Source organism: Struthio camelus, chromosome 3 (assembly GCF_040807025.1).
Source record: "Struthio camelus isolate bStrCam1 chromosome 3, bStrCam1.hap1, whole genome shotgun sequence".
Taxonomy (NCBI): Eukaryota; Metazoa; Chordata; class Aves; order Struthioniformes; family Struthionidae; genus Struthio; species Struthio camelus.
The window spans coordinates 6,727,188-6,754,611 of NC_090944.1; the positions used below are offsets into that span (position 1 = coordinate 6,727,188).

Here is a 27,424-nt window from a genome sequence, read left to right on the forward strand (position 1 = left end):
AAGACAAGGCCCAGAGCCCTCAGTACCCCGATGACAAGCCCAACACTTCCGACACCATGCCCTGATCCCCTCAGCACCCCCACAACAAGCCCCAGATCCCCTCAGCACTCCCACAAGCTCAACACAACAAACACAACGCCCAGATCCCCTCAGCACCCCCGACACACAGCCCAGATCCCCTAGGCACTCCCACACGCCCCACACAACAAAAACAGGGCCTAAATCACCTCAGCATCCCTACCACAAGCCCAGCAGTCCAAAAACAACACCCAGCACCCCCAACACAATGGCCCGATCCCCTCAGCACCCCCAACACAATGCCCAGATCCCCTCAGCACCCCCACCACAAGGCCCTGATCCCCTCTGCACTCCCAAAACACATCCAGCACCTCGAAAACAAGCCCCTGATCCCCTCACTACCCCCAATACAAGGCCCCGATCTCCTCAGCACCCCCAACACAAAGCCCAGATCCCCTCAGCACCCCCACCACAAGCCCAGCACCCCCAACACAATGCCCCAGATCCCCTCAGAACCCCAAAACAAGGCCCACATCCCCTCAGCATCCCCAAAACAAGGCCCAGCAACTCCAACACAACGCCCAGCTCCCCTCTGCACTTCCACAAAAAGCCCAGCAGCCTGCATGACAAGCCCAGCACCTCAAAACCAGCCCCATATTCCCTCAACACCCCCACAAGAAGGTCCAAATCCCCTCAGCACCCCCATGACAAGCCCAGATCCCCTCTGCACTCCCACAAGCCCAAAACAACAAACAATGCCCAGATCCCCTCTGCACCCCCATAACAGGCCCAACACCTCCAATACAAGCCCCAGATCCCCTCCGCACTGGCACAACACGCCCCGCACCCCTAACAAAAGCCCAGATCCCCTCAGCACCACTATGACAAGTCCAGCACCCCCAACACAATGCCCATATCCCCTCAGCACCCCACCACAAGCCCCGCAACTCCAACACAACGCCCAGCTCCCCTCTGCACTTCCACAAAAAGCCCAGCAGCCTGCATGACAAGCCCAGCACCTCAAAACAAGCCCCATATTCCCTCAGCACCCCCACAAGAAGGTCCAGATCCCCTCAGCACCCCCATGACAAGCCCAGATCCCCTCTGCACTCCCACAAGCCCAACACAACAAACACACAGCCCAGATCCCCTCTGCACACCCATAACAGGCCCAACACCTCCAATACAAGCCCCAGATCCCCTCCGCACTCGCACAACACGCCCAGCACCCCTAACACAAGCCCAGATCCCCTCAGCACCACTATGACAAGTCCAGCACCTCAAAAACAATGCCCAGATCCCCTCGGCACCCCCACAACAAAGCCCAGCACTTCCAAAACAATGCCCAGATCCCCTCAGCACCCCCACAACAAAGCCCAGCACCCCCAACACAACGCCCAGATCCCCTCAGCACCCCCACCACAAGCCCAGCACCCCCAACACAACGCCCAGATCCCCTCAGCACCCCCACCACAAGCCCAGCACCCCCAACACAACGCCCAGATCCCCTTCAGTACCCTCATGACAAGACTAGCACCCCCAACACAACACCCATCTCCACTGAGCAGCCCGAAAACAAGCCTAGCACCCCCAACACAACACCCAGATCCCCCAAAACTAGGCCCAGCACCTCCAACACAATGCCCAGCTCCCCTCTGCACCCCCAAAACAAGGCTAGCACCCTGCATGACAAGCCCAGCACCTCGAAAACAAGCCCAGATCCCCTCAGCACCCCCACCACAAGCCCAGCACCCCCAAAACAAGCCCATCATCCCCTCAGCACTCCCACAAGCCCAACACAACAAACACACGGCCCAGATCTCCTCTGCACCCCCAACACAAGGCCCAGCACTGCCAAGACAAGGCCCAGACCCCTCAGTACCCCCATGACAAGCCCGACACCCCCACAACAAGACCCAGATCCCCTCTGCACACCCACCACTAGCCCAGCACTGCCACAACAAGCCCAGCACCCCCAGTGCAAGACCTAGCTCTCCTCAGCACCCCCACCACAAGCCCAGCACCCCCAACGCAATGCCCAGATCCCCTCAGCACCCCCACCACAAGCCCAGCACCCCCAACACAACGCCCAGATCCCCTCTGCACCCCCAAAACAAGGCTAGCACCCTGCATGACAAGCCCAGCACGTCGAAAACAGGCCCAGATCCCCTCAGCACCCCCACCACAAGCCCAGCACCCCCAAAACAAGCCCATCATCCCCTCAGCACTCCCCCAAGCCCATCTCAACAAACACACCGCCCACATCCCCTCGACAAGCCCCAACACAAGGCCCAGCACACCCAAGACAAGGCCCAGACCCCTCAGTACCCCGATGACAAGCCCAACACTTCCGACACCATGCCCTGATCCCCTCAGCACCCCCACAACAAGCCCCAGATCCCCTCAGCACTCCCACAAGCTCAACACAACAAACACAACGCCCAGATCCCCTCAGCACCCCCGACACACAGCCCAGATCCCCTAGGCACTCCCACACGCCCCACACAACAAAAACAGGGCCTAAATCACCTCAGCATCCCTACCACAAGCCCAGCAGTCCAAAAACAACACCCAGCACCCCCAACACAATGGCCCGATCCCCTCAGCACCCCCAACACAATGCCCAGATCCCCTCAGCACCCCCACCACAAGGCCCTGATCCCCTCTGCACTCCCAAAACACATCCAGCACCTCGAAAACAAGCCCCTGATCCCCTCACTACCCCCAATACAAGGCCCCGATCTCCTGAGCACCCCCACCACAAAGCCCAGATCCCCTCAGCACCCCCACCACAAGCCCAGCACCCCCAACACAATGCCCAGATTTCCTCTGCACCACGGAAAAAAAGGGCCAGCACCTCGAAAACATGGCCAGATCCCCTCAGCACCCCCACTACAAGCCCCGCACCTCCAAAACAATGCCCCGATCACCTCAGCAGCCGCACCACAAGCCCTGCACCCCCAACGCAATGCCCAGATCCCCTCAGCACCCCCACCACAAGCCCAGCACCCCCAACACAATGCCCCGATCCCCTCAGCAACCCCAAAACAAGGCCCAGATCCCCTCAGCAAACCCATTATAAGACCAGCTCCCCCGACACAAGGCCCACATCCCCTCAGCACCCCCAAAACAAGGCCCAGCAACTCCAACACAACACCCAGCTCCCCTCTGCACTTCCACAAAAAGCCCAGCAGCCTGCATGACAAGCCCAACACCACGAAAACCAGCCCCATATTCCCTCAACACCCCCACAAGAACGTCCAGATCCCCTCAGCACCCCCATGACAAGCCCAGATCCCCTCTGCACTCCGACAAGCCCAACAAAACAAACACACAGCCCAGATCCCCTCTGCACCCCCATAACAAGCCCAGCACCCCCAACACAATGCCCCGATCCCCTCAGAACCCCAAAAAAAGGCCCAGATCCCCTCAGCAAACCCATTACAAGACCAGCTCCCCCGACACAAGGCCCACATCCCCTCAGCACCCCGAACACAAGGCCCAGCACTCCCCAGACAAGGCCCAAATCCCTCAGTACCCCTACGACAAGCCCAGCCCCTCCACCACAATGCCCAGATCCCCTCAGCACGTCCACGACAAGCCCAGCGCACCCAACACAAGGCCCAGATCCCCTCAGCATCCTCCATCACAAGCCCAGCACCCCAAAAACAAGGCCCAGATCCCCTCAGCACTCCCACACGCCCCACACAACAAACACACGGCCCAGATCCCCTCCGCACCCCCAAAACAAGGCCCTGATCCCATCTGCACTCCCAAAACAAGGCCCAGCACTCCCACAACAAGCCCAGCACCCCCAGTGCAAGACCTAGCTCTCCTCAGAACCCCCACCACAAGCCCAGCACCCCCAACACAACGCCCAGATCCCCTCAGCACCCCTACCACAAGGCCCTGATCCCCTCTGCACTCCCAAAACACATCCAGCACCTCGAAAACAAGCCCCTGATCCCCTCACTACACCCAATACAAGGCCCCGATCACCTGAGCACCCCCAACACAAAACCCAGATCCCCTCAGCACCCCAACCACAAGCCCAGCACCCCCAACACAATGCCCAGATCTCCTCTACACCACGGAAAAAAAGGCCCCGCACCTCGAAAACATGGCCAGATCCTCTCAGCACCCCCACTACAAGCCCCGCACCTCCAAAACAATGCCCCAGATCACCTCAGCAGCCCCACCACAACGCCCAGATCCCCTCTGCACCCCCAACGCAATGCCCAGATCCCCTCAGCACCCCTACCCCAAGCCCAGCACCCCCAACACAATGCCCCGATCCCCTCAGCACCCCTACCACAAGCCCTGCACCCCCAACACGATGCCCCAGATCCCCTCAGAACCCCAAAACAAGGCCCACATCCCCTCAGCAAACCCATTACAAGACCAGCTCCCCCGACACAAGGCCCAGATCCCCTCTGCACCCCCACAACAAAGCCCAGCACTTCAAAAACAATGCCCAGATCCCCTCAGCACCCCCACCACAAGCCCAGCACCCCCAACACAACGCCCAGATCCCCTCTGCACCCCCAAAACAAGGCTAGCACCCTGCATGACAAGCCCAGCACCTCGAAAACAGGCCCAGACCCCCTCAGCACACCCACCACAAGCCCAGCACCCCCAAAACAAGCCCATCATCCCCTCAGCACTCCCCCAAGCCCAACTCAACAAACACACCGCCCACATCCCCTCGACAAGCCCCAACACAAGGCCCAGCACACCCAAGACAAGGCCCAGAGCCCTCAGTACCCCGATGACAAGCCCAACACTTCCGACACCATGCCCTGATCCCCTCAGCACCCCCACAACAAGCCCCAGATCCCCTCAGCACTCCCACAAGCTCAACACAACAAACACAACGCCCAGATCCCCTCAGCACCCCCGACACACAGCCCAGATCCCCTAGGCACTCCCACACGCCCCACACAACAAAAACAGGGCCTAAATCACCTCAGCATCCCTACCACAAGCCCAGCAGTCCAAAAACAACACCCAGCACCCCCAACACAATGGCCCGATCCCCTCAGCACCCCCAACACAATGCCCAGATCCCCTCAGCACCCCCACCACAAGGCCCTGATCCCCTCTGCACTCCCAAAACACATCCAGCACCTCGAAAACAAGCCCCTGATCCCCTCACTACCCCCAATACAAGGCCCCGATCTCCTCAGCACCCCCACCACAACGCCCAGATCCCCTCAGCACCCCCACCACAAGCCCAGCACCCCCAACACAATGCCCCAGATCCCCTCAGAACCCCAAAACAAGGCCCACATCCCCTCAGCATCCCCAAAACAAGGCCCAGCAACTCCAACACAACGCCCAGCTCCCCTCTGCACTTCCACAAAAAGCCCAGCAGCCTGCATGACAAGCCCAGCACCTCAAAACCAGCCCCATATTCCCTCAACACCCCCACAAGAAGGTCCAAATCCCCTCAGCACCCCCATGACAAGCCCAGATCCCCTCTGCACTCCCACAAGCCCAAAACAACAAACAATGCCCAGATCCCCTCTGCACCCCCATAACAGGCGCAACACCTCCAATACAAGCCCCAGATCCCCTCCGCACTGGCACAACACGCCCCGCACCCCTAACAAAAGCCCAGATCCCCTCAGCACCACTATGACAAGTCCAGCACCCCCAACACAATGCCCATATCCCCTCAGCACCCCACCACAAGCCCCGCAACTCCAACACAACGCCCAGCTCCCCTCTGCACTTCCACAAAAAGCCCAGCAGCCTGCATGACAAGCCCAGCACCTCAAAACAAGCCCCATATTCCCTCAGCACCCCCACAAGAAGGTCCAGATCCCCTCAGCACCCCCATGACAAGCCCAGATCCCCTCTGCACTCCCACAAGCCCAACACAACAAACACACAGCCCAGATCCCCTCTGCACACCCATAACAGGCCCAACACCTCCAATACAAGCCCCAGATCCCCTCCGCACTCGCACAACACGCCCAGCACCCCTAACACAAGCCCAGATCCCCTCAGCACCACTATGACAAGTCCAGCACCTCAAAAACAATGCCCAGATCCCCTCGGCACCCCCACAACAAAGCCCAGCACTTCCAAAACAATGCCCAGATCCCCTCAGCACCCCCACAACAAAGCCCAGCACCCCCAACACAACGCCCAGATCCCCTCAGCACCCCCACCACAAGCCCAGCACCCCCAACACAACGCCCAGATCCCCTCAGCACCCCCACCACAAGCCCAGCACCCCCAACACAACGCCCAGATCCCCTTCAGTACCCTCATGACAAGACTAGCACCCCCAACACAACACCCATCTCCACTGAGCAGCCCGAAAACAAGCCTAGCACCCCCAACACAACACCCAGATCCCCCAAAACAAGGCCCAGCACCTCCAACACAATGCCCAGCTCCCCTCTGCACCCCCAAAACAAGGCTAGCACCCTGCATGACAAGCCCAGCACCTCGAAAACAAGCCCAGATCCCCTCAGCACCCCCACCACAAGCCCAGCACCCCCAAAACAAGCCCATCATCCCCTCAGCACTCCCACAAGCCCAACACAACAAACACACGGCCCAGATCTCCTCTGCACCCCCAACACAAGGCCCAGCACTCCCAAGACAAGGCCCAGACCCCTCAGTACCCCCATGACAAGCCCGACACCCCCACAACAAGACCCAGATCCCCTCTGCACACCCACCACTAGCCCAGCACTGCCACAACAAGCCCAGCACCCCCAGTGCAAGACCTAGCTCCCCTCAGCACCCCCACCACAAGCCCAGCACCCCCAAAACAAGCCCATCATCCCCTCAGCACTCCCCCAAGCCCATCTCAACAAACACACCGCCCACATCCCCTCGACAAGCCCCAACACAAGGCCCAGCACACCGAAGACAAGGCCCAGAGCCCTCAGTACCCCTATTGACAAACCCAACAATTCCGACACCATGCCCTGATCCCCTCAGCACCCCCACAACAAGCCCCAGATCCCCTCAGCACTCCCACAAGCTCAACACAACAAACACAACGCCCAGATCCCCTGAGCACCCCTGACACACAGCCCAAATCCCCTAGGCACTCCCACACGCCCCACACAACAAAAACAGGGCCTAAATCACCTCAGCATCCCCACCACAAGCCCAGCACTCCAAAAACAACACCCAGCACCCCCAACACAATGGCCCGATCCCCTCAGCACCCCCAACACAATGCCCAGATCCCCTCAGCACCCCCACCACAAGGCCCTGATCCCCTCTGCACTCCCAAAACACATCCAGCACCTCGAAAACAAGCCCCTGATCCCCTCACTACCCCCAATACAAGGCCCCGATCTCCTGAGCACCCCCACCACAAAGCCCAGATCCCCTCTGCACCCCCACCACAAGCCCAGCACCCCCAACACAATGCCCAGATTTCCTCTGCACCACGGAAAAAAAGGCCCAGCACCTCGAAAACATGGCCAGATCCCCTCAGCACCCCCACTACAAGCCCCGCACCTCCAAAACAATGCCCCGATCACCTCAGCAGCTGCACCACAAGCCCTGCACCCCCAACGCAATGCCCAGATCCCCTCAGCACCCCTACCCCAAGCCCAGCACCCCCAACACAATGCCCCGATCCCCTCAGCACCCCCACCACAAGCCCTGCACCCCCAACACAAAGCCCAGATCCCGTTCAGTACCCTCATGACAAGACTAGCACCCCCAACACAACACCCAGCTCCACTGAGCAGCCCGAAAACAAGCCTAGCACCCCCAACACAACACCCAGATCCCCCAAAACAAGGCCCAGCACCTCCAACACAACGCCCAGCTCCCCTCTGCACCCCCAAAACAAGGCCCAGCAATTTCAACACAACGCCCAGCTCCCCTCTGCAACCCCACAAAAAGCCCTGCACCCGCAACACAAGCCCAACACCTCAAAAACAAGCCCCAGATCCCCTCAACACTCCCACAAGCCCAACACAGCAAACACACGGCCCAGATCCCCTCAGCACCCCCAACACAAGGCCCAGCACTCCCAAGACAAGGCCCAGACCCCTCAGTACCCCTATGACAAGCCCATCACCTCCAACACAATGCCCAGATGCCCTCACCAACCCCAAAACAAGCCCCAGATCTCCTCAGTACCCCCACCACAAGCCCAGCATCTCCAATAGAAGCCCCAGATCCCAAGCGCACTCGCACAGAACACCCAGCACCCCCAACACAAGGCCCCGATCCCCCAAAACAAGGCCCAGCACCTCCAACACAACGCCCAGATCCCCTCAGCACCCCAAAAACAAGGCCAGCACCCACAACACAAGCCCAGCACCTCGAAAACAAACCCAGGTCCCCTTAGCACCACCACAACACGCCCAGCACCCCCAACACAACACCCAGATCCCCCAAAACAAGGCCCAGCACCTCCAACACAACGCCCAGATCCCCTCTGCACCCCCAAAACAAAGCCCAGCACCCCGAACACAACGCTCCGATACCCTGAGCACCCCCATCATAAGCCCAGCATCCCCAACACAACGCCCAGATCCCATTCAGTACCCTCATGACAAGTCCAGCACCCCCTAAAAAGGCCCAGATCCCCACAGCACCCCCACAACAAGGCCCAGCACCTCGAAAACAATGCCCAGATCCCCTCAGCACCCCCACCACAAGCCCAGCACCCCCAACACAACACCCAGCTCCACTGAGCAGCCCGAAAACAAGCCTAGCACCCCCAACACAACACCCAGATCCCCCAAAACAAGGCCCAGCACCTCCAACACAACGCCCAGCACACCTCTGCACCCCCCAAAAAAGGCCAGCTCCCCCACCACAATCCCAACACGCCCAAAACAAGCCCCAGATGCCCTCAGCACTCCCACAAGCTCAACTCAACAAACACATGGCCCAGACCCCCTCAGCACCCCCAACACAAGGCCCAGCACTCCCAAGACAAGGCCCAGACCCCTCAGTACCCCCATGACAAGCCCGACACCCCCACAACAAGACCCAGATCCCCTCTGCACACCCACCACTAGCCCAGCACTGCCACAACAAGCCCAGCACCCCCAGTGCAAGACCTAGCTCCCCTCAGCACCCCCACCACAAGCCCAGCACCCCCAAAACAAGCCCATCATCCCCTCAGCACTCCCCCAAGCCCATCTCAACAAACACACCGCCCACATCCCCTCGACAAGCCCCAACACAAGGCCCAGCACACCGAAGACAAGGCCCAGAGCCCTCAGTACCCCTATTGACAAACCCAACAATTCCGACACCATGCCCTGATCCCCTCAGCACCCCCACAACAAGCCCCAGATCCCCTCAGCACTCCCACAAGCTCAACACAACAAACACAACGCCCAGATCCCCTGAGCACCCCTGACACACAGCCCAAATCCCCTAGGCACTCCCACACGCCCCACACAACAAAAACAGGGCCTAAATCACCTCAGCATCCCCACCACAAGCCCAGCACTCCAAAAACAACACCCAGCACCCCCAACACAATGGCCCGATCCCCTCAGCACCCCCAACACAATGCCCAGATCCCCTCAGCACCCCCACCACAAGGCCCTGATCCCCTCTGCACTCCCAAAACACATCCAGCACCTCGAAAACAAGCCCCTGATCCCCTCACTACCCCCAATACAAGGCCCCGATCTCCTGAGCACCCCCACCACAAAGCCCAGATCCCCTCTGCACCCCCACCACAAGCCCAGCACCCCCAACACAATGCCCAGATTTCCTCTGCACCACGGAAAAAAAGGCCCAGCACCTCGAAAACATGGCCAGATCCCCTCAGCACCCCCACTACAAGCCCCGCACCTCCAAAACAATGCCCCGATCACCTCAGCAGCTGCACCACAAGCCCTGCACCCCCAACGCAATGCCCAGATCCCCTCAGCACCCCTACCCCAAGCCCAGCACCCCCAACACAATGCCCCGATCCCCTCAGCACCCCCACCACAAGCCCTGCACCCCCAACACAAAGCCCAGATCCCGTTCAGTACCCTCATGACAAGACTAGCACCCCCAACACAACACCCAGCTCCACTGAGCAGCCCGAAAACAAGCCTAGCACCCCCAACACAACACCCAGATCCCCCAAAACAAGGCCCAGCACCTCCAACACAACGCCCAGCTCCCCTCTGCACCCCCAAAACAAGGCCCAGCAATTTCAACACAACGCCCAGCTCCCCTCTGCAACCCCACAAAAAGCCCTGCACCCGCAACACAAGCCCAACACCTCAAAAACAAGCCCCAGATCCCCTCAACACTCCCACAAGCCCAACACAGCAAACACACGGCCCAGATCCCCTCAGCACCCCCAACACAAGGCCCAGCACTCCCAAGACAAGGCCCAGACCCCTCAGTACCCCTATGACAAGCCCATCACCTCCAACACAATGCCCAGATGCCCTCACCAACCCCAAAACAAGCCCCAGATCTCCTCAGTACCCCCACCACAAGCCCAGCATCTCCAATAGAAGCCCCAGATCCCAAGCGCACTCGCACAGAACACCCAGCACCCCCAACACAAGGCCCCGATCCCCCAAAACAAGGCCCAGCACCTCCAACACAACGCCCAGATCCCCTCAGCACCCCAAAAACAAGGCCAGCACCCACAACACAAGCCCAGCACCTCGAAAACAAACCCAGGTCCCCTTAGCACCACCACAACACGCCCAGCACCCCCAACACAACACCCAGATCCCCCAAAACAAGGCCCAGCACCTCCAACACAACGCCCAGATCCCCTCTGCACCCCCAAAACAAAGCCCAGCACCCCGAACACAACGCTCCGATACCCTGAGCACCCCCATCATAAGCCCAGCATCCCCAACACAACGCCCAGATCCCATTCAGTACCCTCATGACAAGTCCAGCACCCCCTAAAAAGGCCCAGATCCCCACAGCACCCCCACAACAAGGCCCAGCACCTCGAAAACAATGCCCAGATCCCCTCAGCACCCCCACCACAAGCCCAGCACCCCCAACACAACACCCAGCTCCACTGAGCAGCCCGAAAACAAGCCTAGCACCCCCAACACAACACCCAGATCCCCCAAAACAAGGCCCAGCACCTCCAACACAACGCCCAGCACACCTCTGCACCCCCCAAAAAAGGCCAGCTCCCCCACCACAATCCCAACACCCCCAAAACAAGCCCCAGATGCCCTCAGCACTCCCACAAGCTCAACTCAACAAACACATGGCCCAGACCCCCTCAGCACCCCCAACACAAGGCCCAGCACTCCCAAGACAAGGCCCAGACCCCTCAGTACCCCCATGACAAGCCCGACACCCCCACAACAAGACCCAGATCCCCTCTGCACACCCACCACTAGCCCAGCACTGCCACAACAAGCCCAGCACCCCCAGTGCAAGACCTAGCTCCCCTCAGCACCCCCACCACAAGCCCAGCACCCCCAAAACAAGCCCATCATCCCCTCAGCACTCCCCCAAGCCCATCTCAACAAACACACCGCCCACATCCCCTCGACAAGCCCCAACACAAGGCCCAGCACACCGAAGACAAGGCCCAGAGCCCTCAGTACCCCTATTGACAAACCCAACAATTCCGACACCATGCCCTGATCCCCTCAGCACCCCCACAACAAGCCCCAGATCCCCTCAGCACTCCCACAAGCTCAACACAACAAACACAACGCCCAGATCCCCTGAGCACCCCTGACACACAGCCCAAATCCCCTAGGCACTCCCACACGCCCCACACAACAAAAACAGGGCCTAAATCACCTCAGCATCCCCACCACAAGCCCAGCACTCCAAAAACAACACCCAGCACCCCCAACACAATGGCCCGATCCCCTCAGCACCCCCAACACAATGCCCAGATCCCCTCAGCACCCCCACCACAAGGCCCTGATCCCCTCTGCACTCCCAAAACACATCCAGCACCTCGAAAACAAGCCCCTGATCCCCTCACTACCCCCAATACAAGGCCCCGATCTCCTGAGCACCCCCACCACAAAGCCCAGATCCCCTCTGCACCCCCACCACAAGCCCAGCACCCCCAACACAATGCCCAGATTTCCTCTGCACCACGGAAAAAAAGGCCCAGCACCTCGAAAACATGGCCAGATCCCCTCAGCACCCCCACTACAAGCCCCGCACCTCCAAAACAATGCCCCGATCACCTCAGCAGCTGCACCACAAGCCCTGCACCCCCAACGCAATGCCCAGATCCCCTCAGCACCCCTACCCCAAGCCCAGCACCCCCAACACAATGCCCCGATCCCCTCAGCACCCCCACCACAAGCCCTGCACCCCCAACACAAAGCCCAGATCCCGTTCAGTACCCTCATGACAAGACTAGCACCCCCAACACAACACCCAGCTCCACTGAGCAGCCCGAAAACAAGCCTAGCACCCCCAACACAACACCCAGATCCCCCAAAACAAGGCCCAGCACCTCCAACACAACGCCCAGCTCCCCTCTGCACCCCCAAAACAAGGCCCAGCAATTTCAACACAACGCCCAGCTCCCCTCTGCAACCCCACAAAAAGCCCTGCACCCGCAACACAAGCCCAACACCTCAAAAACAAGCCCCAGATCCCCTCAACACTCCCACAAGCCCAACACAGCAAACACACGGCCCAGATCCCCTCAGCACCCCCAACACAAGGCCCAGCACTCCCAAGACAAGGCCCAGACCCCTCAGTACCCCTATGACAAGCCCATCACCTCCAACACAATGCCCAGATGCCCTCACCAACCCCAAAACAAGCCCCAGATCTCCTCAGTACCCCCACCACAAGCCCAGCATCTCCAATAGAAGCCCCAGATCCCAAGCGCACTCGCACAGAACACCCAGCACCCCCAACACAAGGCCCCGATCCCCCAAAACAAGGCCCAGCACCTCCAACACAACGCCCAGATCCCCTCAGCACCCCAAAAACAAGGCCAGCACCCAGAACACAAGCCCAGCACCTCGAAAACAAACCCAGGTCCCCTCAGCACCACCACAACACGCCCAGCACCCCCAACACAACACCCAGATCCCCCAAAACAAGGCCCAGCACCTCCAACACAACGCCCAGATCCCCTCTGCACCCCCAAAACAAAGCCCAGCACCCCGAACACAACGCTCCGATACCCTGAGCACCCCCATCATAAGCCCAGCATCCCCAACACAACGCCCAGATCCCATTCAGTACCCTCATGACAAGTCCAGCACCCCCTAAAAAGGCCCAGATCCCCACAGCACCCCCACAACAAGGCCCAGCACCTCGAAAACAATGCCCAGATCCCCTCAGCACCCCCACCACAAGCCCAGCACCCCCAACACAACACCCAGCTCCACTGAGCAGCCCGAAAACAAGCCTAGCACCCCCAACACAACACCCAGATCCCCCAAAACAAGGCCCAGCACCTCCAACACAACGCCCAGCACACCTCTGCACCCCCCAAAAAAGGCCAGCTCCCCCACCACAATCCCAACACCCCCAAAACAAGCCCCAGATGCCCTCAGCACTCCCACAAGCTCAACTCAACAAACACATGGCCCAGACCCCCTCAGCACCCCCAACACAAGGCCCAGCACTCCCAAGACAAGGCCCAGACCCCTCAGTACCCCTATGACAGGCCCAACACCTCCAACACCATGCCCAGATCCCCTCAGCACCCACAGAACAAAGCCCAGCACCTCGAAAACAAAGCCCAGATCTCCTCAGCACCCGCACGACAAGCCCAGCACTCCCAACACAAGGCCCAGCAACCCCAACACAAAGCCCAGACCCCTCAGCATCCCCACCAGAAGCCCGGCATCTCCAATACAAGCTCCAGATCCCCTCAGCACTCCCACAAGCCCAACACAACAAACACACCACCCAGATCCCCTCCGCACACCCCAAAACAAGGCCCTGATCCCCTCTGCATTCCCAAAACAAGCCCCAGCACCCCTAAAACAAGACCTAGCTTTCCTCAGCACCCCCACGACACGCCCAGCTCTCCCCAACACAAGGCCCAGATCCCCTCAGCACCCTGCATGACAGGACCAGCACCCCCAACACAATGCCCAGATCCCCTCAGCACCCCCACAACAAGCCCCAGATCCCCTCAGCACTCCCACAAGCTCAACACAACAAACGCAACGCCCAGATCCCCTGAGCACCCCCGACACACAGCCCAGATCCCCTAGGCACTCCCACACGCCCCACACAACAAAAACAGGGCCTAAATCACCTCAGCATCCCCACCACAAGCCCAGCACTCCAAAAACAACACCCAGCACCCCCAACACAATGGCCCGATCCCCTCAGCACCCCCAACACAATGCCCAGATCCCCTCAGCACCCCCACCACAAGGCCCTGATCCCCTCTGCACTCCCAAAACACATCCAGCACCTCGAAAACAAGCCCCTGATCCCCTCACTACCCCCAATACAAGGCCCCGATCTCCTCAGCACCCCCAACACAAAGCCCAGATCCCCTCTGCACCCCCACCACAAGCCCAGCACCCCCAACACAATGCCCAGATTTCCTCTGCACCACGGAAAAAAAGGCCCAGCACCTCGAAAACATGGCCAGATCCCCTCAGCACCCCCACTACAAGCCCCGCACCTCCAAAACAATGCCCCGATCACCTCAGCAGCTGCACCACAAGCCCTGCACCCCCAACGCAATGCCCACATGCCCTCAGCACCCCTACCACAAGCCCATCACCCCCAACACAATGCCCCGATCCCCTCAGCAACCCCAAAACAAGGCCCAGATCCCCTCAGCACACCCATTACAAGACCATCTCCCCCGACACAAGGCCCACATCCCATCAGCAGCCCGACCACAAGCCCAGCACTCGTAACACAACACCAGGATCCCCTCTGCACACCCACCACTAGCCCAGCACTCCCACAACAAGCCCAGCACCCCCAGTGCAAGACCTAGCTCTTTTCAGCACCCCCACCACAAGCCCAGCACCCCCAACACAACGCCCAGATCCCCTCAGCACCCCCACCACAAGGCCCTGATCCCCTCTGCACTCCCAAAACACATCCAGCACCTCGAAAACAAGCCCCTGATCCCCTCAGTACCCCCAATACAAGCCCCTGATCCCCTCAGCAGCCCCATAACAAACCCAACACCTCCAATACAAGCCCCAGATCCCCTCCGCACTCGCACAACACGCCCAGCACCCCCAACACAAGCCCAGATCCCCTCAGCACCACTATGACAAGTTCAGCATCCCCAACACAAGGCCCAGATCCCCTCTGCACCCCCAACGCAATGGCCAGATCCCCTCTGCAACCCCACCACAAGCGCAGCATCTCCAAAACAAGTACCTGATAAACCTCTGCACCACCAAAAAAAGGCCCAGCATCTTGAAAACAAGCCCCACATCCCTTCAGCACCTCCACTACAAGCCCAGCACGCCGAACACAATGCCCAGACCCCCTCAGCACCCCGACCACAAGCCCAGCATCTCGAAAACAAGCCCCAGATCTCCTCTGCACCACGTAAAAAAGGCCCAGCACCCCTAAAACAAGCCCCAGATCCCCTCAGCACCACTATGACAAGCCCAGCACCCCCAACACAAGCCCCAGATCCCCTCTGCACCCCCAAAACAAAGCCCAGCACCTCGAAAACAAAGCCCAGACCCCCTAAGCACAGCCACAACAAGCCCAGCACCCCCAACACTACGCCGAGATCCCCTTCAGTACCCTCATGATAAGACCAGCACCCCCAACACAACACTCATCTCCAGTGAGCAGCCTGAAAACAAGCTTAGCACCCCCAACACAACACCCAGATCCCCCCAATACAAGGCCCAGCACCTCCAACACAACACCCAGCTCCCCTCTGCACCCCCAAAACAAGGCCAGCACCTGCAACACAAGCTCAGCACCTCAAAAACAAGCCCAGATCCCCTCAGCACCCCCACCACAAGGCCCAGCACCCCCAACGCAATGGCCCAGATTCCCTCATCACCCCCAACACAAGACCCAGCACTCCCAACACAAGGCCCAGCAACCCCAACACAAAGCTCAGACCCCTCAGCACCCCCACCAGAAGCCCAGCATCTCCAATACAAGCTCAAGATCCCCTCAGCACTCCCACAAGCCCAACACAACAAACACACCGCCCAGATCTACTCAGCACCCCCAAAACAGGGCCCTGATCCCCTCTGCACTCCCAAAACAAGGCCCAGCACCCCGAAAACAAGACCTAGCTTTCCTCAGCACCCCCACAACAAGCCTTGCTCTCCCCAACACAAGGCCCTGATCCCCTCAGCACCCTGCATGACAAGCCCAGCAGTCCCAACACAATGTCCAGATCCCCTCAGCAGACCCACAAGCCCAGCACCCCCAACACAAGGCCCAGATCCCCCAAAACAAGCCCAGCAGCCCCATAAGAAAGGTCCAGATCCCCTCTGCACCCCCACGACAAGCCTAGCACTCGCAACAAAAGGCTCAGCACCTCCTGCACAACGCCCAGATCCCCTAAGCACCACCATGACAACCCCAGCACCCGCAACACAAGGCTCCGCTCCACTGAGCAGCCCGAAAACAAACCTAGCACCCCCAACACAACAAGCAGATCCCCTCAGCACTCCCAACACAAAGTTCAGTGACCCTCAGCACCCCCACAACAAGCCCAGCACCCCCAACACAAGGCCCAGATCCCCTGAGCAAACCTATGACAAGACCAGCTCCCCCAAAGCGCACGGAGGAGCTGCCCTCCCTCACTCTCTGTGTGGCTCTTGTTGCCGCAGCCTCCTTGCTTCCCCCCCGGCAGACGGGGAGCTTTGGGCAGAGAGGCGGGAGGCAGGGTTAAGGGGAGGCCTTGGCTGCAGAGGTCTGCCCCTGTGGCAGGTGCTGGAATGGGGAGGGCACTAGTGTGTGCCTGTGGCCTGGGCAGGTGCCCCAGGAGCAGGGGGAGGTACAGGCCGGGGCAGAGCAGGATGCAGCCCAGAGGCAGAGAGGTGGGCATGGCCGTGCTGAGCTGCTGAGGCCAAGAAAGGATTGTGGTGGTGGTGGGGGGGTGCTGAGAAGAGGGCAACAGCAACATCTGCACTGCACAGGCAGAGCCGGCTCTGTTTTGGTGAAAACGCACCTGTTCTTGTCATGGTGCAGCGATGAGCTGCAGAGCACAGCAAACAGAGGCAGCAAACAGACACAGCAGTTTGCGCAGCAGTGTCTGGGCTCTGCCTGGGCCTTTTGTGGGCCTTGTTGGAAGTTGGGGAGGCTTTCTGGGGACCCCCGAGGAACTAGACAGTGCTTGCTGCTAGCAGGAAGGGAGAGCTAGGCAAGGACTACTGCAGGGGGCCTTGACTTAACTTAACTTCTGGGAAGTCCTAGCTAGGTGGGGCTGCTGCTAAGGAGCAATCTGGGCTGGCCTGGTCAGAGGGAGTTGGGGCTTTTGTTTCAGGTGGCTCCTGATTGGGTGGGTCAAGCACCCTTGTGAGTCACTGCTGGGCAGAGGCCTATATAAGAGCCAGGCCTAGAGCCCAGCTCCCAGAGTGGGGCTGGCAGAGGCAGCAGTTTGGGCAGCAGGCAAAGAAGGTGCCTCTCCCTTTTCTGCAGTGGTGTGTCCTTCCCTGGGGCATGGTCATGACATGCTGCAGAGCACATTCCCCAGTGGCTGTTGGAGGTGCTGCCTCAGCTGTGTGTGAGGCTTCAACCCAGACAGACCCTCAGACAGCAGATGCAGCTCTGCAGGTGTCAGGCTGCAGGGAGTGCCTGGGGCCTTTCTGTGAGGCCTGGGCTGACAGTCAGCTCTCCTGTGCAAGGTGTGCTGTGGTTGACCCTTTGTATTGCCAGATAAAGGAGCTGGGGGAGGAAGTTAGCAGTCCCTCTTCTAACCTCAACCATTCTGTGATTCTGTGAAACCTCCTGTTGTCCCCTGTGTCACAGAGAACACCACTAAAAGTACAGGATACAATGAGTTCTTTCAGAAGAAAGAACGTCTTCTCCCAGAGCTGGGAAAGGAGTTTTTTCAGCCATGAAGCTTGGCAAGATGCGTCCACCAAAGGATGATCATTGGAAGCAAGGTAGGTGCTGGGAGGAGGTTGTTCCCTGATCCAGTACTGCTGTTCCAGGAAAGCCCCTGGTCCCATCCACTTACGGATGAGACCCCCCCCCGGCTGTGCCCTGTAAGTGGCACACATCAATGCTGTTGGTAACTCAGGGATTAGACAGGGAGCATTTGGTGGACAGGGTGAAGGCTGGAGAGAGGGTCTGCATGGGGGAATCTGGGAAGCAGGGATAGATGGAGAGAGCCTTACACTGAAGGCTTTGCCAGATCTCACCCGCTTTGTGAGATCATGGTGAAACCTGGAAGTCAGGTGGGCAGTTTCTGGCTTATTTTAAGGATTACTTGCAAGTGTAAGAGCAAAAAGCGTGATTTAGCCCTTTCACTGCTTCTCTGTGATGCATGGAGACCTGCATGAATAGCGTTGCAGCAGCACAGTGAGAGGTAGGGCTCTGTTGCCTCAAGGTTGTCCGTTCCAAGGTCTCGATACCTGCTACAGTGCTGAAATGGGACACCTTTCTGGAAAGGCAGAAGGTGGTTAGCGATCGGAAATTTGTTGTTGTTTCCATTCGGCTCAAACTATGATGTTTCAGTGACAAAGAAATTGGGGAATGCCTTTTTGTGGAGGAAGACCAAATGTTGCTTTAGATATTCTTCATGGGCAAATCTTTGTTGTTGTTCAGCCAGCTTTTAAGAGAAGAAAGGAGGGATTTGGCCTGAGACACTATAGAGGTAGAGGCCTTGGCAGACTGTAGAGGCATAATACTGAAACCTTGGTGATCTTCCTGCCCTCCCCAGTGAAAGGGTGTTCTTCTTGTGGTGAAGACTTCACCTAAGGTGATGAGGAAAGCCATCTGGGATGCAAAGGCATGAAAAGGCTGTACTCTCAGATTGTGGAGTACATTCACATGTAGATTTACCAGTGGTGGGGGAACAGTTGCAACAACTGTTCATGTGGTCATTGCCTCACAGCTGTGTGTATCCTTCCTCCCCCTTTGCCCTCCACAGGGCGTAGTCCTCCCAGCATCCCTCCTGAGTGGTGGTCTGCTTCTTTCTGCCATCCCAGGCAGATTGCCAGTTCTGCTCGGGTCAAACAAACCCACTGAATCACTGCAAGCAGAGCTGGGAAGGTGCTGGTCTGTCCCTCCACCCACACGTGGCAGGATGGAATCTGCTTAGGTCCCTCAGTGGAAATGAGGACACTCTTTTCACACACAACTTGCTGCAGTGCCTCTCTCCACCTAGGAAAGCTTTTCCTAACATCCAGCCTAGATCCCCCTCACTTCAGCTGAAGCCCAAGGTTATTTCTGTATTATCTCACAGAACCGGGCCAGACTATGGTGAAGCAACTGATCCAAGTCTTGGATTAGCCACGAGGTAGGAAACCTGTTTCCCAAAAGCGATGTCTGTGCTCTATGCGTGGTTTTGGTAGTATTTCCCCCTGTGCCAACGAAACAAACCAGTGACCCTAAAGCAGCTCCCCACCTCCCTTCATCCTCAGCAGTGCATCACCTTATGGCAGTTAGAGCTGCAGCACATGTTCACATGCTCTTTTACCTCGTGAAGTCTGCATTGCTCATTTGTCGGATTTCAGTTTTCCAAAGTTTATTGCCTTCATGAAACTGTGCTGGCACACAGCACAGGTGGAATAATGTGTCACGCTACGCAAACCTCTTTTAAAATCCATTTTAAACCAGGTTGTCTGTGGCCTGACCAGGTGACCACTGTTCTTTGTATTACCAGGAGAGGTTGATAGGATGTATTGGTTACCTTTCTCGGAGTCTTCAATTATCCACCGAGTGGAAACAACAAAAGACATTCTTTTGTCTGTGTGCCTTTATGCAGAGGAACCTGCTGTTTTGGAAGCAGAAGACCTGGGCCGAAAAGCCATGAGACTAGGAGGTGGACTGGACCCAGACACAGTCTCCTTGGCTTCCATCACGGCTGTAACCACCAGTGTCTCCAACAAGAGGTGAAGGCCAGATGTGAGCTTGTGCAAGCCAGGAGGTGATGGCAAACTCTCAGACGTGCCTGCTCCCCAGAGCCATGTGTTCCCTGAGCTGAGCTATGCTGGAAATCACGTTGCCCCATGCAACTGTTTTCAGAAACGCTTGAACAAAGAATGTTCAGTGGCATTTCACAGCCCCTGGAGTTTATATTCCTCTCATGCCAAGAGAGCTGGCACTGCGAGGAGTAACCCTGGGAAATGCTCTGTCACAGTCTGCAGTGAGTTCCTCTGTTGTTTGACAGAGGTCTTTTTTCCTGCCCTTTGGAAGGTCCAAGCCTGATATCAAAATGGAGCCGAGTGCTGGGAGGCCGATGGATTATCAGGTAGGTGACAACGCTGTGCCCCCAACTTCAGCTCGGGGGGTTCAGAGCCCAGAGAGAGACCATTTCACAGGGAGTGTTTAAGGGGAGGAAGAGGCGAGTTGAGAACTTTTCTTTCACACTTTCTTGGACCACAACTATCAGCAGAGTAGTTACTTGAGGAGCTGAATCTCTTAGTTGAAGCCTTTGTCCCCGATGGCCTGTGGGACAGCTCTGGGACCAGGAGGAAGGACTGACAGTCACTTGAGCAGGCCTAGGCTTGCTGGAGTCCCACCGAGGCTGTGCCTCCTCCCCGTGCACCAGGTTATGGACCTTGGCATGGCGTTGTTGGGAGTGAGTCCAGCGCGGGTTTCAATGTACTGCGCTCACAAAAGCAACTGACAATTTGTTTGTTAAGTCTGAAGGCTGGCTCATGTGTGAACGACTGTTTCAGGTGTTGTTCCTGTGGGAGGATGACTTTCAAAAAGCTGCTGTTTAAATGCTAGAGTGATAAGCTATATCTCAAGTAGTTAACTGGATTTGCTGTCCATTGTGACAAGCCCAGAAAGCCCAGCTTAATCAGGGTTTGAAGCAGGCAATCTCCAACACAGTTCTCTTAATTTCCAAAGGCTTTCAGTACCTGTTTTAGCATTCCCAATTGACGAGGCCTGGCTGGCAGTACTCGTTGGATTTCCTCTGGTAGGTTGGTGCCCGGTTGCTGTTATCTTGTTCCTCTTCTCGCTTTCCCTGAGTCATGCTGATTCGGCAGCCGTTTACTTTTCTGTCCTTGCGTGTTAGTGCAGTAGCACGTTCCTAGGGATGTCTGGGACCAATGCAAATAATGATTTGTTGTTAAAGGTTTATTGTAGACCATATACGGCGTCCACTTCTAAATCCCATGAGAGACCAGTTGACATCAGAAGATGCAGTAGAGCAGTATGTGGAAGAGGTTTAATTATACGCATAAAAAGCCTAAAGCAAGTTGCGAGGATGACGAGGACTGAGTGTCCCTGGTTCGGGAATAGTATAATCGGAATGTAAGGAGAAGGAGGAAGGTGCAAGACGAATTATGTGCAAGACAGAGCAAGAGGTTCAGTTAATTGGCCAGTGCAAACAGGAGTATCACAAGGCTGGTTTTCATTGGGAATGGTGAGGGAACAGAGCAGTGACCTTAGCTGCTTACCTCCTCAGAAGGAGTCTGAGAGTATTCGCACCTACCTTGCTGCCCTTGAAATGAGGAAGGGATTTGAGCTGGGTTTGTTAAGCTGGTGCAGCTTTGGGTGAGGGGTAGGAGGTTGCATTTGCAGCTCAGCTCCTCTGCAGTAAGTCAGTTTGTGCAGCAATCAATGCCAGGCAGTCTTGTCCTCTTCTTTAGAGAGCTCAGCTGTCTTTTATCAGCTTCCTTTTATGAGCGGTTTACCCCTTGTATTTTTTAGCAGAAGCAAGTTAAGCCAGTTAGGGCATCAGTAGCAGAGTGTCTGCTCCCGCAGCTTAGCTAAATCTGTTCAGCTTTGTGCCTTACGTGCTCTTGGAGCAGAAGAGCCATCTGAACGGACAGGGCTGCTCTGATGCTCCTACCTCCCATGCCATGCCGCAGCTCTCTCAGGCTTGTAGGAGCAGCCCTGTCCCTTTTGTGTGATGAAGAGAGACTACCCAGCTGCCACCCCGGCACTGAAAGCACCTTGGAGAGGAGAGCCAGGTGGAGACACAGTTTAGGGCAGCTGAGGTGGAGGTCCATGAATCTCTCTCCCCATACAGACTACATCATAGTCATTGAGTCACGGCAGCTGGTTGAGCTCAACATGGACCCCGTGGCCTGTGTGGAGGTTGGAGATGAAAAGAAATGCACGTCCATGAAGGACTCGACTAATTGCCTACAATGAGGTGAGCTGGATTTTTCCTGAGGTGCTGCTCCAGGCTCGTTGCTCCTCAAGGCCTACACTGCAGTTTGACAGCAAGTTACATTTATTTGACTTTGTTTTTTTTTCTTTTTCTTCTGTTAGTAAGTAAGATGGAGTAAGATGAAATCAGAAACCATGCAGAAGGAGGGATGAAACCTTGGCCCTCTGGTATTTTACAAAATGGTGACAAAGAACCAAAGCAAAACAAAACCCCTTACTTGATCAGTTTCAAATTAAATGATCCTGTGCCCACTTTCTGAGTCTTTCCAAGAAGTTAATGCTTTATTTTAGTTTCTGAGATCACTGATGCTGTCAGTTGTTGGGCTGACGTGGGTCCCTCTGCAGCTGTGACGTGAACTGCAGGCTGTTCCTCTGCCCAGACACGTCTCTGTTGGTGGGATATGGACCATAATGTTGTCCTTCAATTCAGGAGGAGTCCACGCCTGCTTCCCTGCTTTCACGCATGCTCCTTCTCTTTCAGTACTTTGTCTTTGATTTCCATGTTCCCCCAGATGTCGTGTTCGATAAGATCATCAAGCTGTCCGTAAGTGAGCATGGTTGTGTTGCCCTTTTCAGTGGGCTTTGGTGGAAACCAACCCATTTTACTTACTTGTTGGGATGGATTTAAGACCCTTGATGATGCGAGACCTGTGGCAGGAGCGGAGGTGCTCAGTCCCTCTCTCTGAGCCCTCATGTCCTACGAGCCTCACCTCCTTTGCAGACCCCCCCAATCCCTCTGTCAGTGTCCTTATTGCTGCAGCCACACACCCCTCCACTCGTGTTCCCTCTGTGGCTGCTCTCTGGTATTTCCTAGCTAGGCAAAACTAAGCCTGTCTCAGGATGTCTCTTTAGGCTTGGGGAGAAGCAAGAGCTTCCTGAGGCTGCCAGTGGATTCCCTGAAGCATGAGGGTGGGTACAGCTCTTGAGGAAATTCAGAGTTGTAAATAATGAGAGCAAAACAGAGGCTCCAGCTCTCCCCAGAGCCGCAAAGGAAGACTAGGAAGGAGATTCATAGATTCACAGATCAAAGCAGGCTGGCTAGGAGCATCCACATCTATCCCATGCATAGTCTGGCTGTGTAATTTCTCCCAGGAAGGGAATTAAAGCATAGATTTCAAGCATCTTTGAGACACTTCCTTGAGCAGAATGTCTCAGTGTTTGGTGCCATAGTAGCTGGAACACTGCATCTTGTTTCAAAGATGGTTTTTTTTTTTACTTTTTTTTTCTGTTGAATCCAAGTGTACACTTGCTTGCAAGACTGCTAAACAAGAGCTGCCAACCACACTGTGCTTCATAGAGTGATTATATCTCCTGCCCGGACTAAGCAAGATGCATCAAATCCTTTAGAAGGGTTCAGTGTCAAACATTAGAAACAGCCCTACCCCTCCCAGCATGGCTGGGCACAGAAAAAGCTCTGACTTTTTGTTCTCCCTCGCTTTTCAGGTGATCCACTCAAAAAATCTCTTGCGCAGTGGGACTTTGGTAGGCTCCTTCAAGGTGGATGTTGGAACTGTTTACACCCAGCCTGGTATGTCACCACAATTTGCAAGGGGTCATATAGATGCCTACCTTCACCATCAAACAAATGTCTTGGCAAGGTAGCCAGGCAGTCACTAGTTTCCTTTGGCAACACTTAGTCAACTTAATTTTAGTATCCCAGGTGCAAGCATGTCATCTAGGCTCCTTCTGCAGTCCGAAAAGAGCCCTCAGCCTCTCCAGAAGATGGTATATCCCATTCTAGGATAAGGCATAATGCACGCAGGTAGAATTGTCCTCAGATGTGCCATTCTCTCTCCACTGACCTCCTAAGAAGCTTAGATTAGCTTGCTTAGGCAAGATGTTGACCTTTCCGAGAGCTGAAGGTCTAGCCCTGTGTGGCTGGCCTTTAGACCAAGACAGGAAGATGCCCAGTGTGCAAAGAAAGAGAGGTTAATTAGAGCTTCTGTGAGAATGTCATGTTGCTCACTGATGCTACAGCCTGCCTTGACTTAGCACAGAGGGGCCCAATGAGTGCTACTAAAATCCACTGTGCTATCGTGGGCTTTGTTTAGAGGACCTCTGTTTCAGGGAAGCCTGTTTTATAGAACCATAAAAGAAATGTGGAAGCTTTCAGCATCCTGCACTCGCTGTGCGCAGCGAAAGCAGGCATGGTTGGGATTAGTATAAAGGAGGTCCAGAAGGGTCCCTGGAGAGGTCATTCAGTCCATACCCTTGCTCTTGGGAAGGATCAGCCCTACTCCGTGACAGGCTCCCCGCTGAGCTTCTGCCTGAAAAGTCACTGAATCAGTGAATCGTCTTGAACGTGTCTGGCAGACTGATGAAGCAAACCCGTCTGCAGGAGAGGAGACTAAGAAATGCCTGCTCTGTACAGAAGAGCATGGCTCCTTGGAGGGCCCAGGGCTTGCAGCATGCCAGCGTAAGGAACACCTGAAACTTCCCTTTAGAGAAGAGACATCCAGAATCACTGGGATTTTATCTTAGCTTATGCATCAGGCCTTTTTGTAGCACTCTGCCCCTCTGAAGAGTCCTGAGAGCTAAGTTTCCGTTTCAGGGGTGCTCAGCAAATGATGCTGGAAGGTACCTTAAGAGAGCGTCTCCTCTGATGCACTCCACAGAAGGATGAGATCTTTCTCGCCCATCTAAGAGGCACCAGGCCTTAAAAATGTCCAGTGATGGAAACTCCACACCTCTGCAAGCAGTTTATCCCATTGCTTCTCTGTCTTCAACATGAGGCAGATTCTCCCAATGGATTTTCAGGGGGTTCTGTCTGGAATTCCTCACACCTGAAGATGTCTCTTAGGCATGCATGCAGGCTTCTGCAGTCAAGTGGACAGACATGCCCAGTGCTCACAGTAATTCCTGTAATTGTGATAAATGTCTGTCTTGTTCCATGGCTTTCAGAGCACCAGTTCTATCACAAATGGGCCATCCTTTCTGACCCTGAGGATCTCACTGCTGGACTTAAAGGTTATCTGAAGTGTGACGTTGCTGTGGTAGGGAAAGGGGACAACATCAAGACACCACACAAAGCCAATGAGACAGATGAGGATGATATTGAGGGGTAAGGATTCGCAGAGCCGATTTCCTGTATCCTTCCTTGGGAATGAGCTATGAGCTTTTTGTGTCACTTTATTTTGGATTATTCAGTAAGGACAGCACCCCTTCCCAATTAGGCTGACAGCCCCTCTAATAGGCATGCTTAACTTGTGCACTGCAATCAGAAGTGCCAACTAGATTGTTTCTTGGAAAGAGAAGAGTTGCTAGATTACTGATGCAAATCCTGGTCACATCACTACAGACCAGTCCTTTATATCAGTTCAGACCCTCTGCTGCTGGTTGTTCACTTCTGCATACCAGCACCAGCCTGATGTGAACCAACATAATGTCCGTGCTTTTTAGCTGTTGCTCCAGTTGGCCGTTGAATGGGAGCCACAGAAGTGAGGTTGAAGGGAAGATGGGAAATGATGGCTGAGGTCTCCCTACCCAGTGCAAGGACAGAGAGGAGCAGTTTGTGTAAGTGTTTGCCAGGTGACATGAGTGGGCAGAGCTCTTCAACTCCCCAGAGCATCTGAAAGGCCATGCAAGAAGAGTCAAGCGAGTTTAAAACGTAGCCCTGAGTGTTTCAAGTCAATTAAATATCTCCAAGTGCGATCACAGACTTGCAAGTCCATCTCTCAGCCTCTGCCCAAGTAGTCAGCAACTAAGCTTATCACGCTAGTATGAAAATGCTAGTACAGCCTTCTTGACTTGCTGGGCACCAAGGGGCTTAGAGCAGCATGTGAACTCTTTTGGACTATTGTTCCATGCTGTAGTCATGCTATTATCCCACTTTATCGCGGACAAAGTTCCTTTAGAACTGTTGTTCACAGCATCCTCTGTAGCTCTCGGGGAAGAGGGAAGAGGCAAGACCTGCCACGAGAAGCCATTTCACGGAGCTCAAATTTCCTTCCAGTATAACCACCCCAGTTCTCCTTATACCCTGGCAGGGTATGAGGGCCTTTTCCAAAGGTAAAGGCCCTTCTAACATCCCATTCATCTGGGCTGCTGCAGATGTCTAAACTAGGTAGAGATTAGTCTTCCCCTCCCTCGGCTCCACTGCTGATAATGATTGTATCCCTTTAGAAAGATGCAGGTTGTCTCTGAGGCACCTCAATGTGTTGCCATAAGGTTTCCCTTATGAAACTGCCCTTCCCCGTCCTGAATCAGGAGGGTGGGCAGGAACAGGACTATGATAAAATATAGGGCTGCAGAAATGGCTACCTTTCCACCTCCTCACAGCCTGTGCTCCACAAGTGGGGCAGCTTCTCCCTCTTCTGCAAGTCTCTCCTGACAAACCTGCCAGGCCCAGGAGCTGTTTTGAGTCCTGTTTTCTGATGCTGCAGGAACCTCCTCCTTCCAGATGGGGTCCCTCCGGAGCAGCAATGGGCTCGTTTCTACCTAAAGATCTATCGAGCTGAGGGACTGCCCCGTATGAACACCAGCCTCATGGCCAATGTGAAGAAGGCTCTCATTGGGGAGAACAAGGACTTGGTGGACCCCGATGTGGAGGTGTTCTTTGCAGGGCAGAAGGTGGGTGAGCTACTTGCTATTCTATTGTGACATGATAACGTGAGCAGGGCTAGCCATTATGCAGGTTTGGGACTACGTGGCCAAGGATGATCTCAGCTGTCCTGGCATGTAGATGCTGACCTGTGTGACAAAGCTGCTTGTTTGTCCTGTGCCACGTTCCCTTCTCTTGCCCAGACTACGAGGGGGTTGCAGCAGTCTGCAGTCTCCAGCAGTCTCTATTTGGGAGAAGAAAGTCCCGAGCAGAACACGTGTTGCTATCATGGTCATTAGCAGGGGAGGAGTTGAGGTCTGAAAGAAGGTGGGTGGCTTGTGGGCTCAGACCCTTGTGAAACATGTGCTTTCTCCTCCCACTTGGCAGGGGAAGACATCTGTGCGGAAGAGCAGCTACGAGCCCCTCTGGAATGAGCAAATAGTCTTCACAGGAATGTTCCCCCCATTGTGCAAGAGGATAAAGATCCAGGTCCGAGACTCTGACAAAGTCCATGATGTGGCCATTGGGACCCATTTCATTGATTGGTGGGAGGTCTCTAACGAAGGAGACAAAGGTAAAGCTAATATGAAGGGAGGACTGAGACACCCTCTTCATGGTAGAGAGAGACTTCCCATTGGCAGAGAGTTAGCAAAATAGCCCAGGCTCCTTCCCCAGCCCTGGAGA

General features: G+C 55.9%; 1 protein-coding gene across 1 annotated transcript in view; it reads left to right on the top strand.

The window, feature by feature from the left end:
• LOC138066520 (otoferlin-like) overlaps positions 1-27,424 on the top strand; it is a 156,480-nt gene that overhangs the window by 93,056 nt on the left and 36,000 nt on the right. The window contains 10 exon segments of the mRNA XM_068936386.1: positions 17,916-18,011; positions 19,838-19,964; positions 20,269-20,327; positions 22,058-22,172; positions 22,174-22,183; positions 22,682-22,744; positions 23,644-23,728; positions 25,102-25,261; positions 26,583-26,769; positions 27,128-27,314. Of these exon segments, the coding sequence (XP_068792487.1) occupies positions 17,916-18,011; positions 19,838-19,964; positions 20,269-20,327; positions 22,058-22,172; positions 22,174-22,183; positions 22,682-22,744; positions 23,644-23,728; positions 25,102-25,261; positions 26,583-26,769; positions 27,128-27,314 (1,089 nt within the window).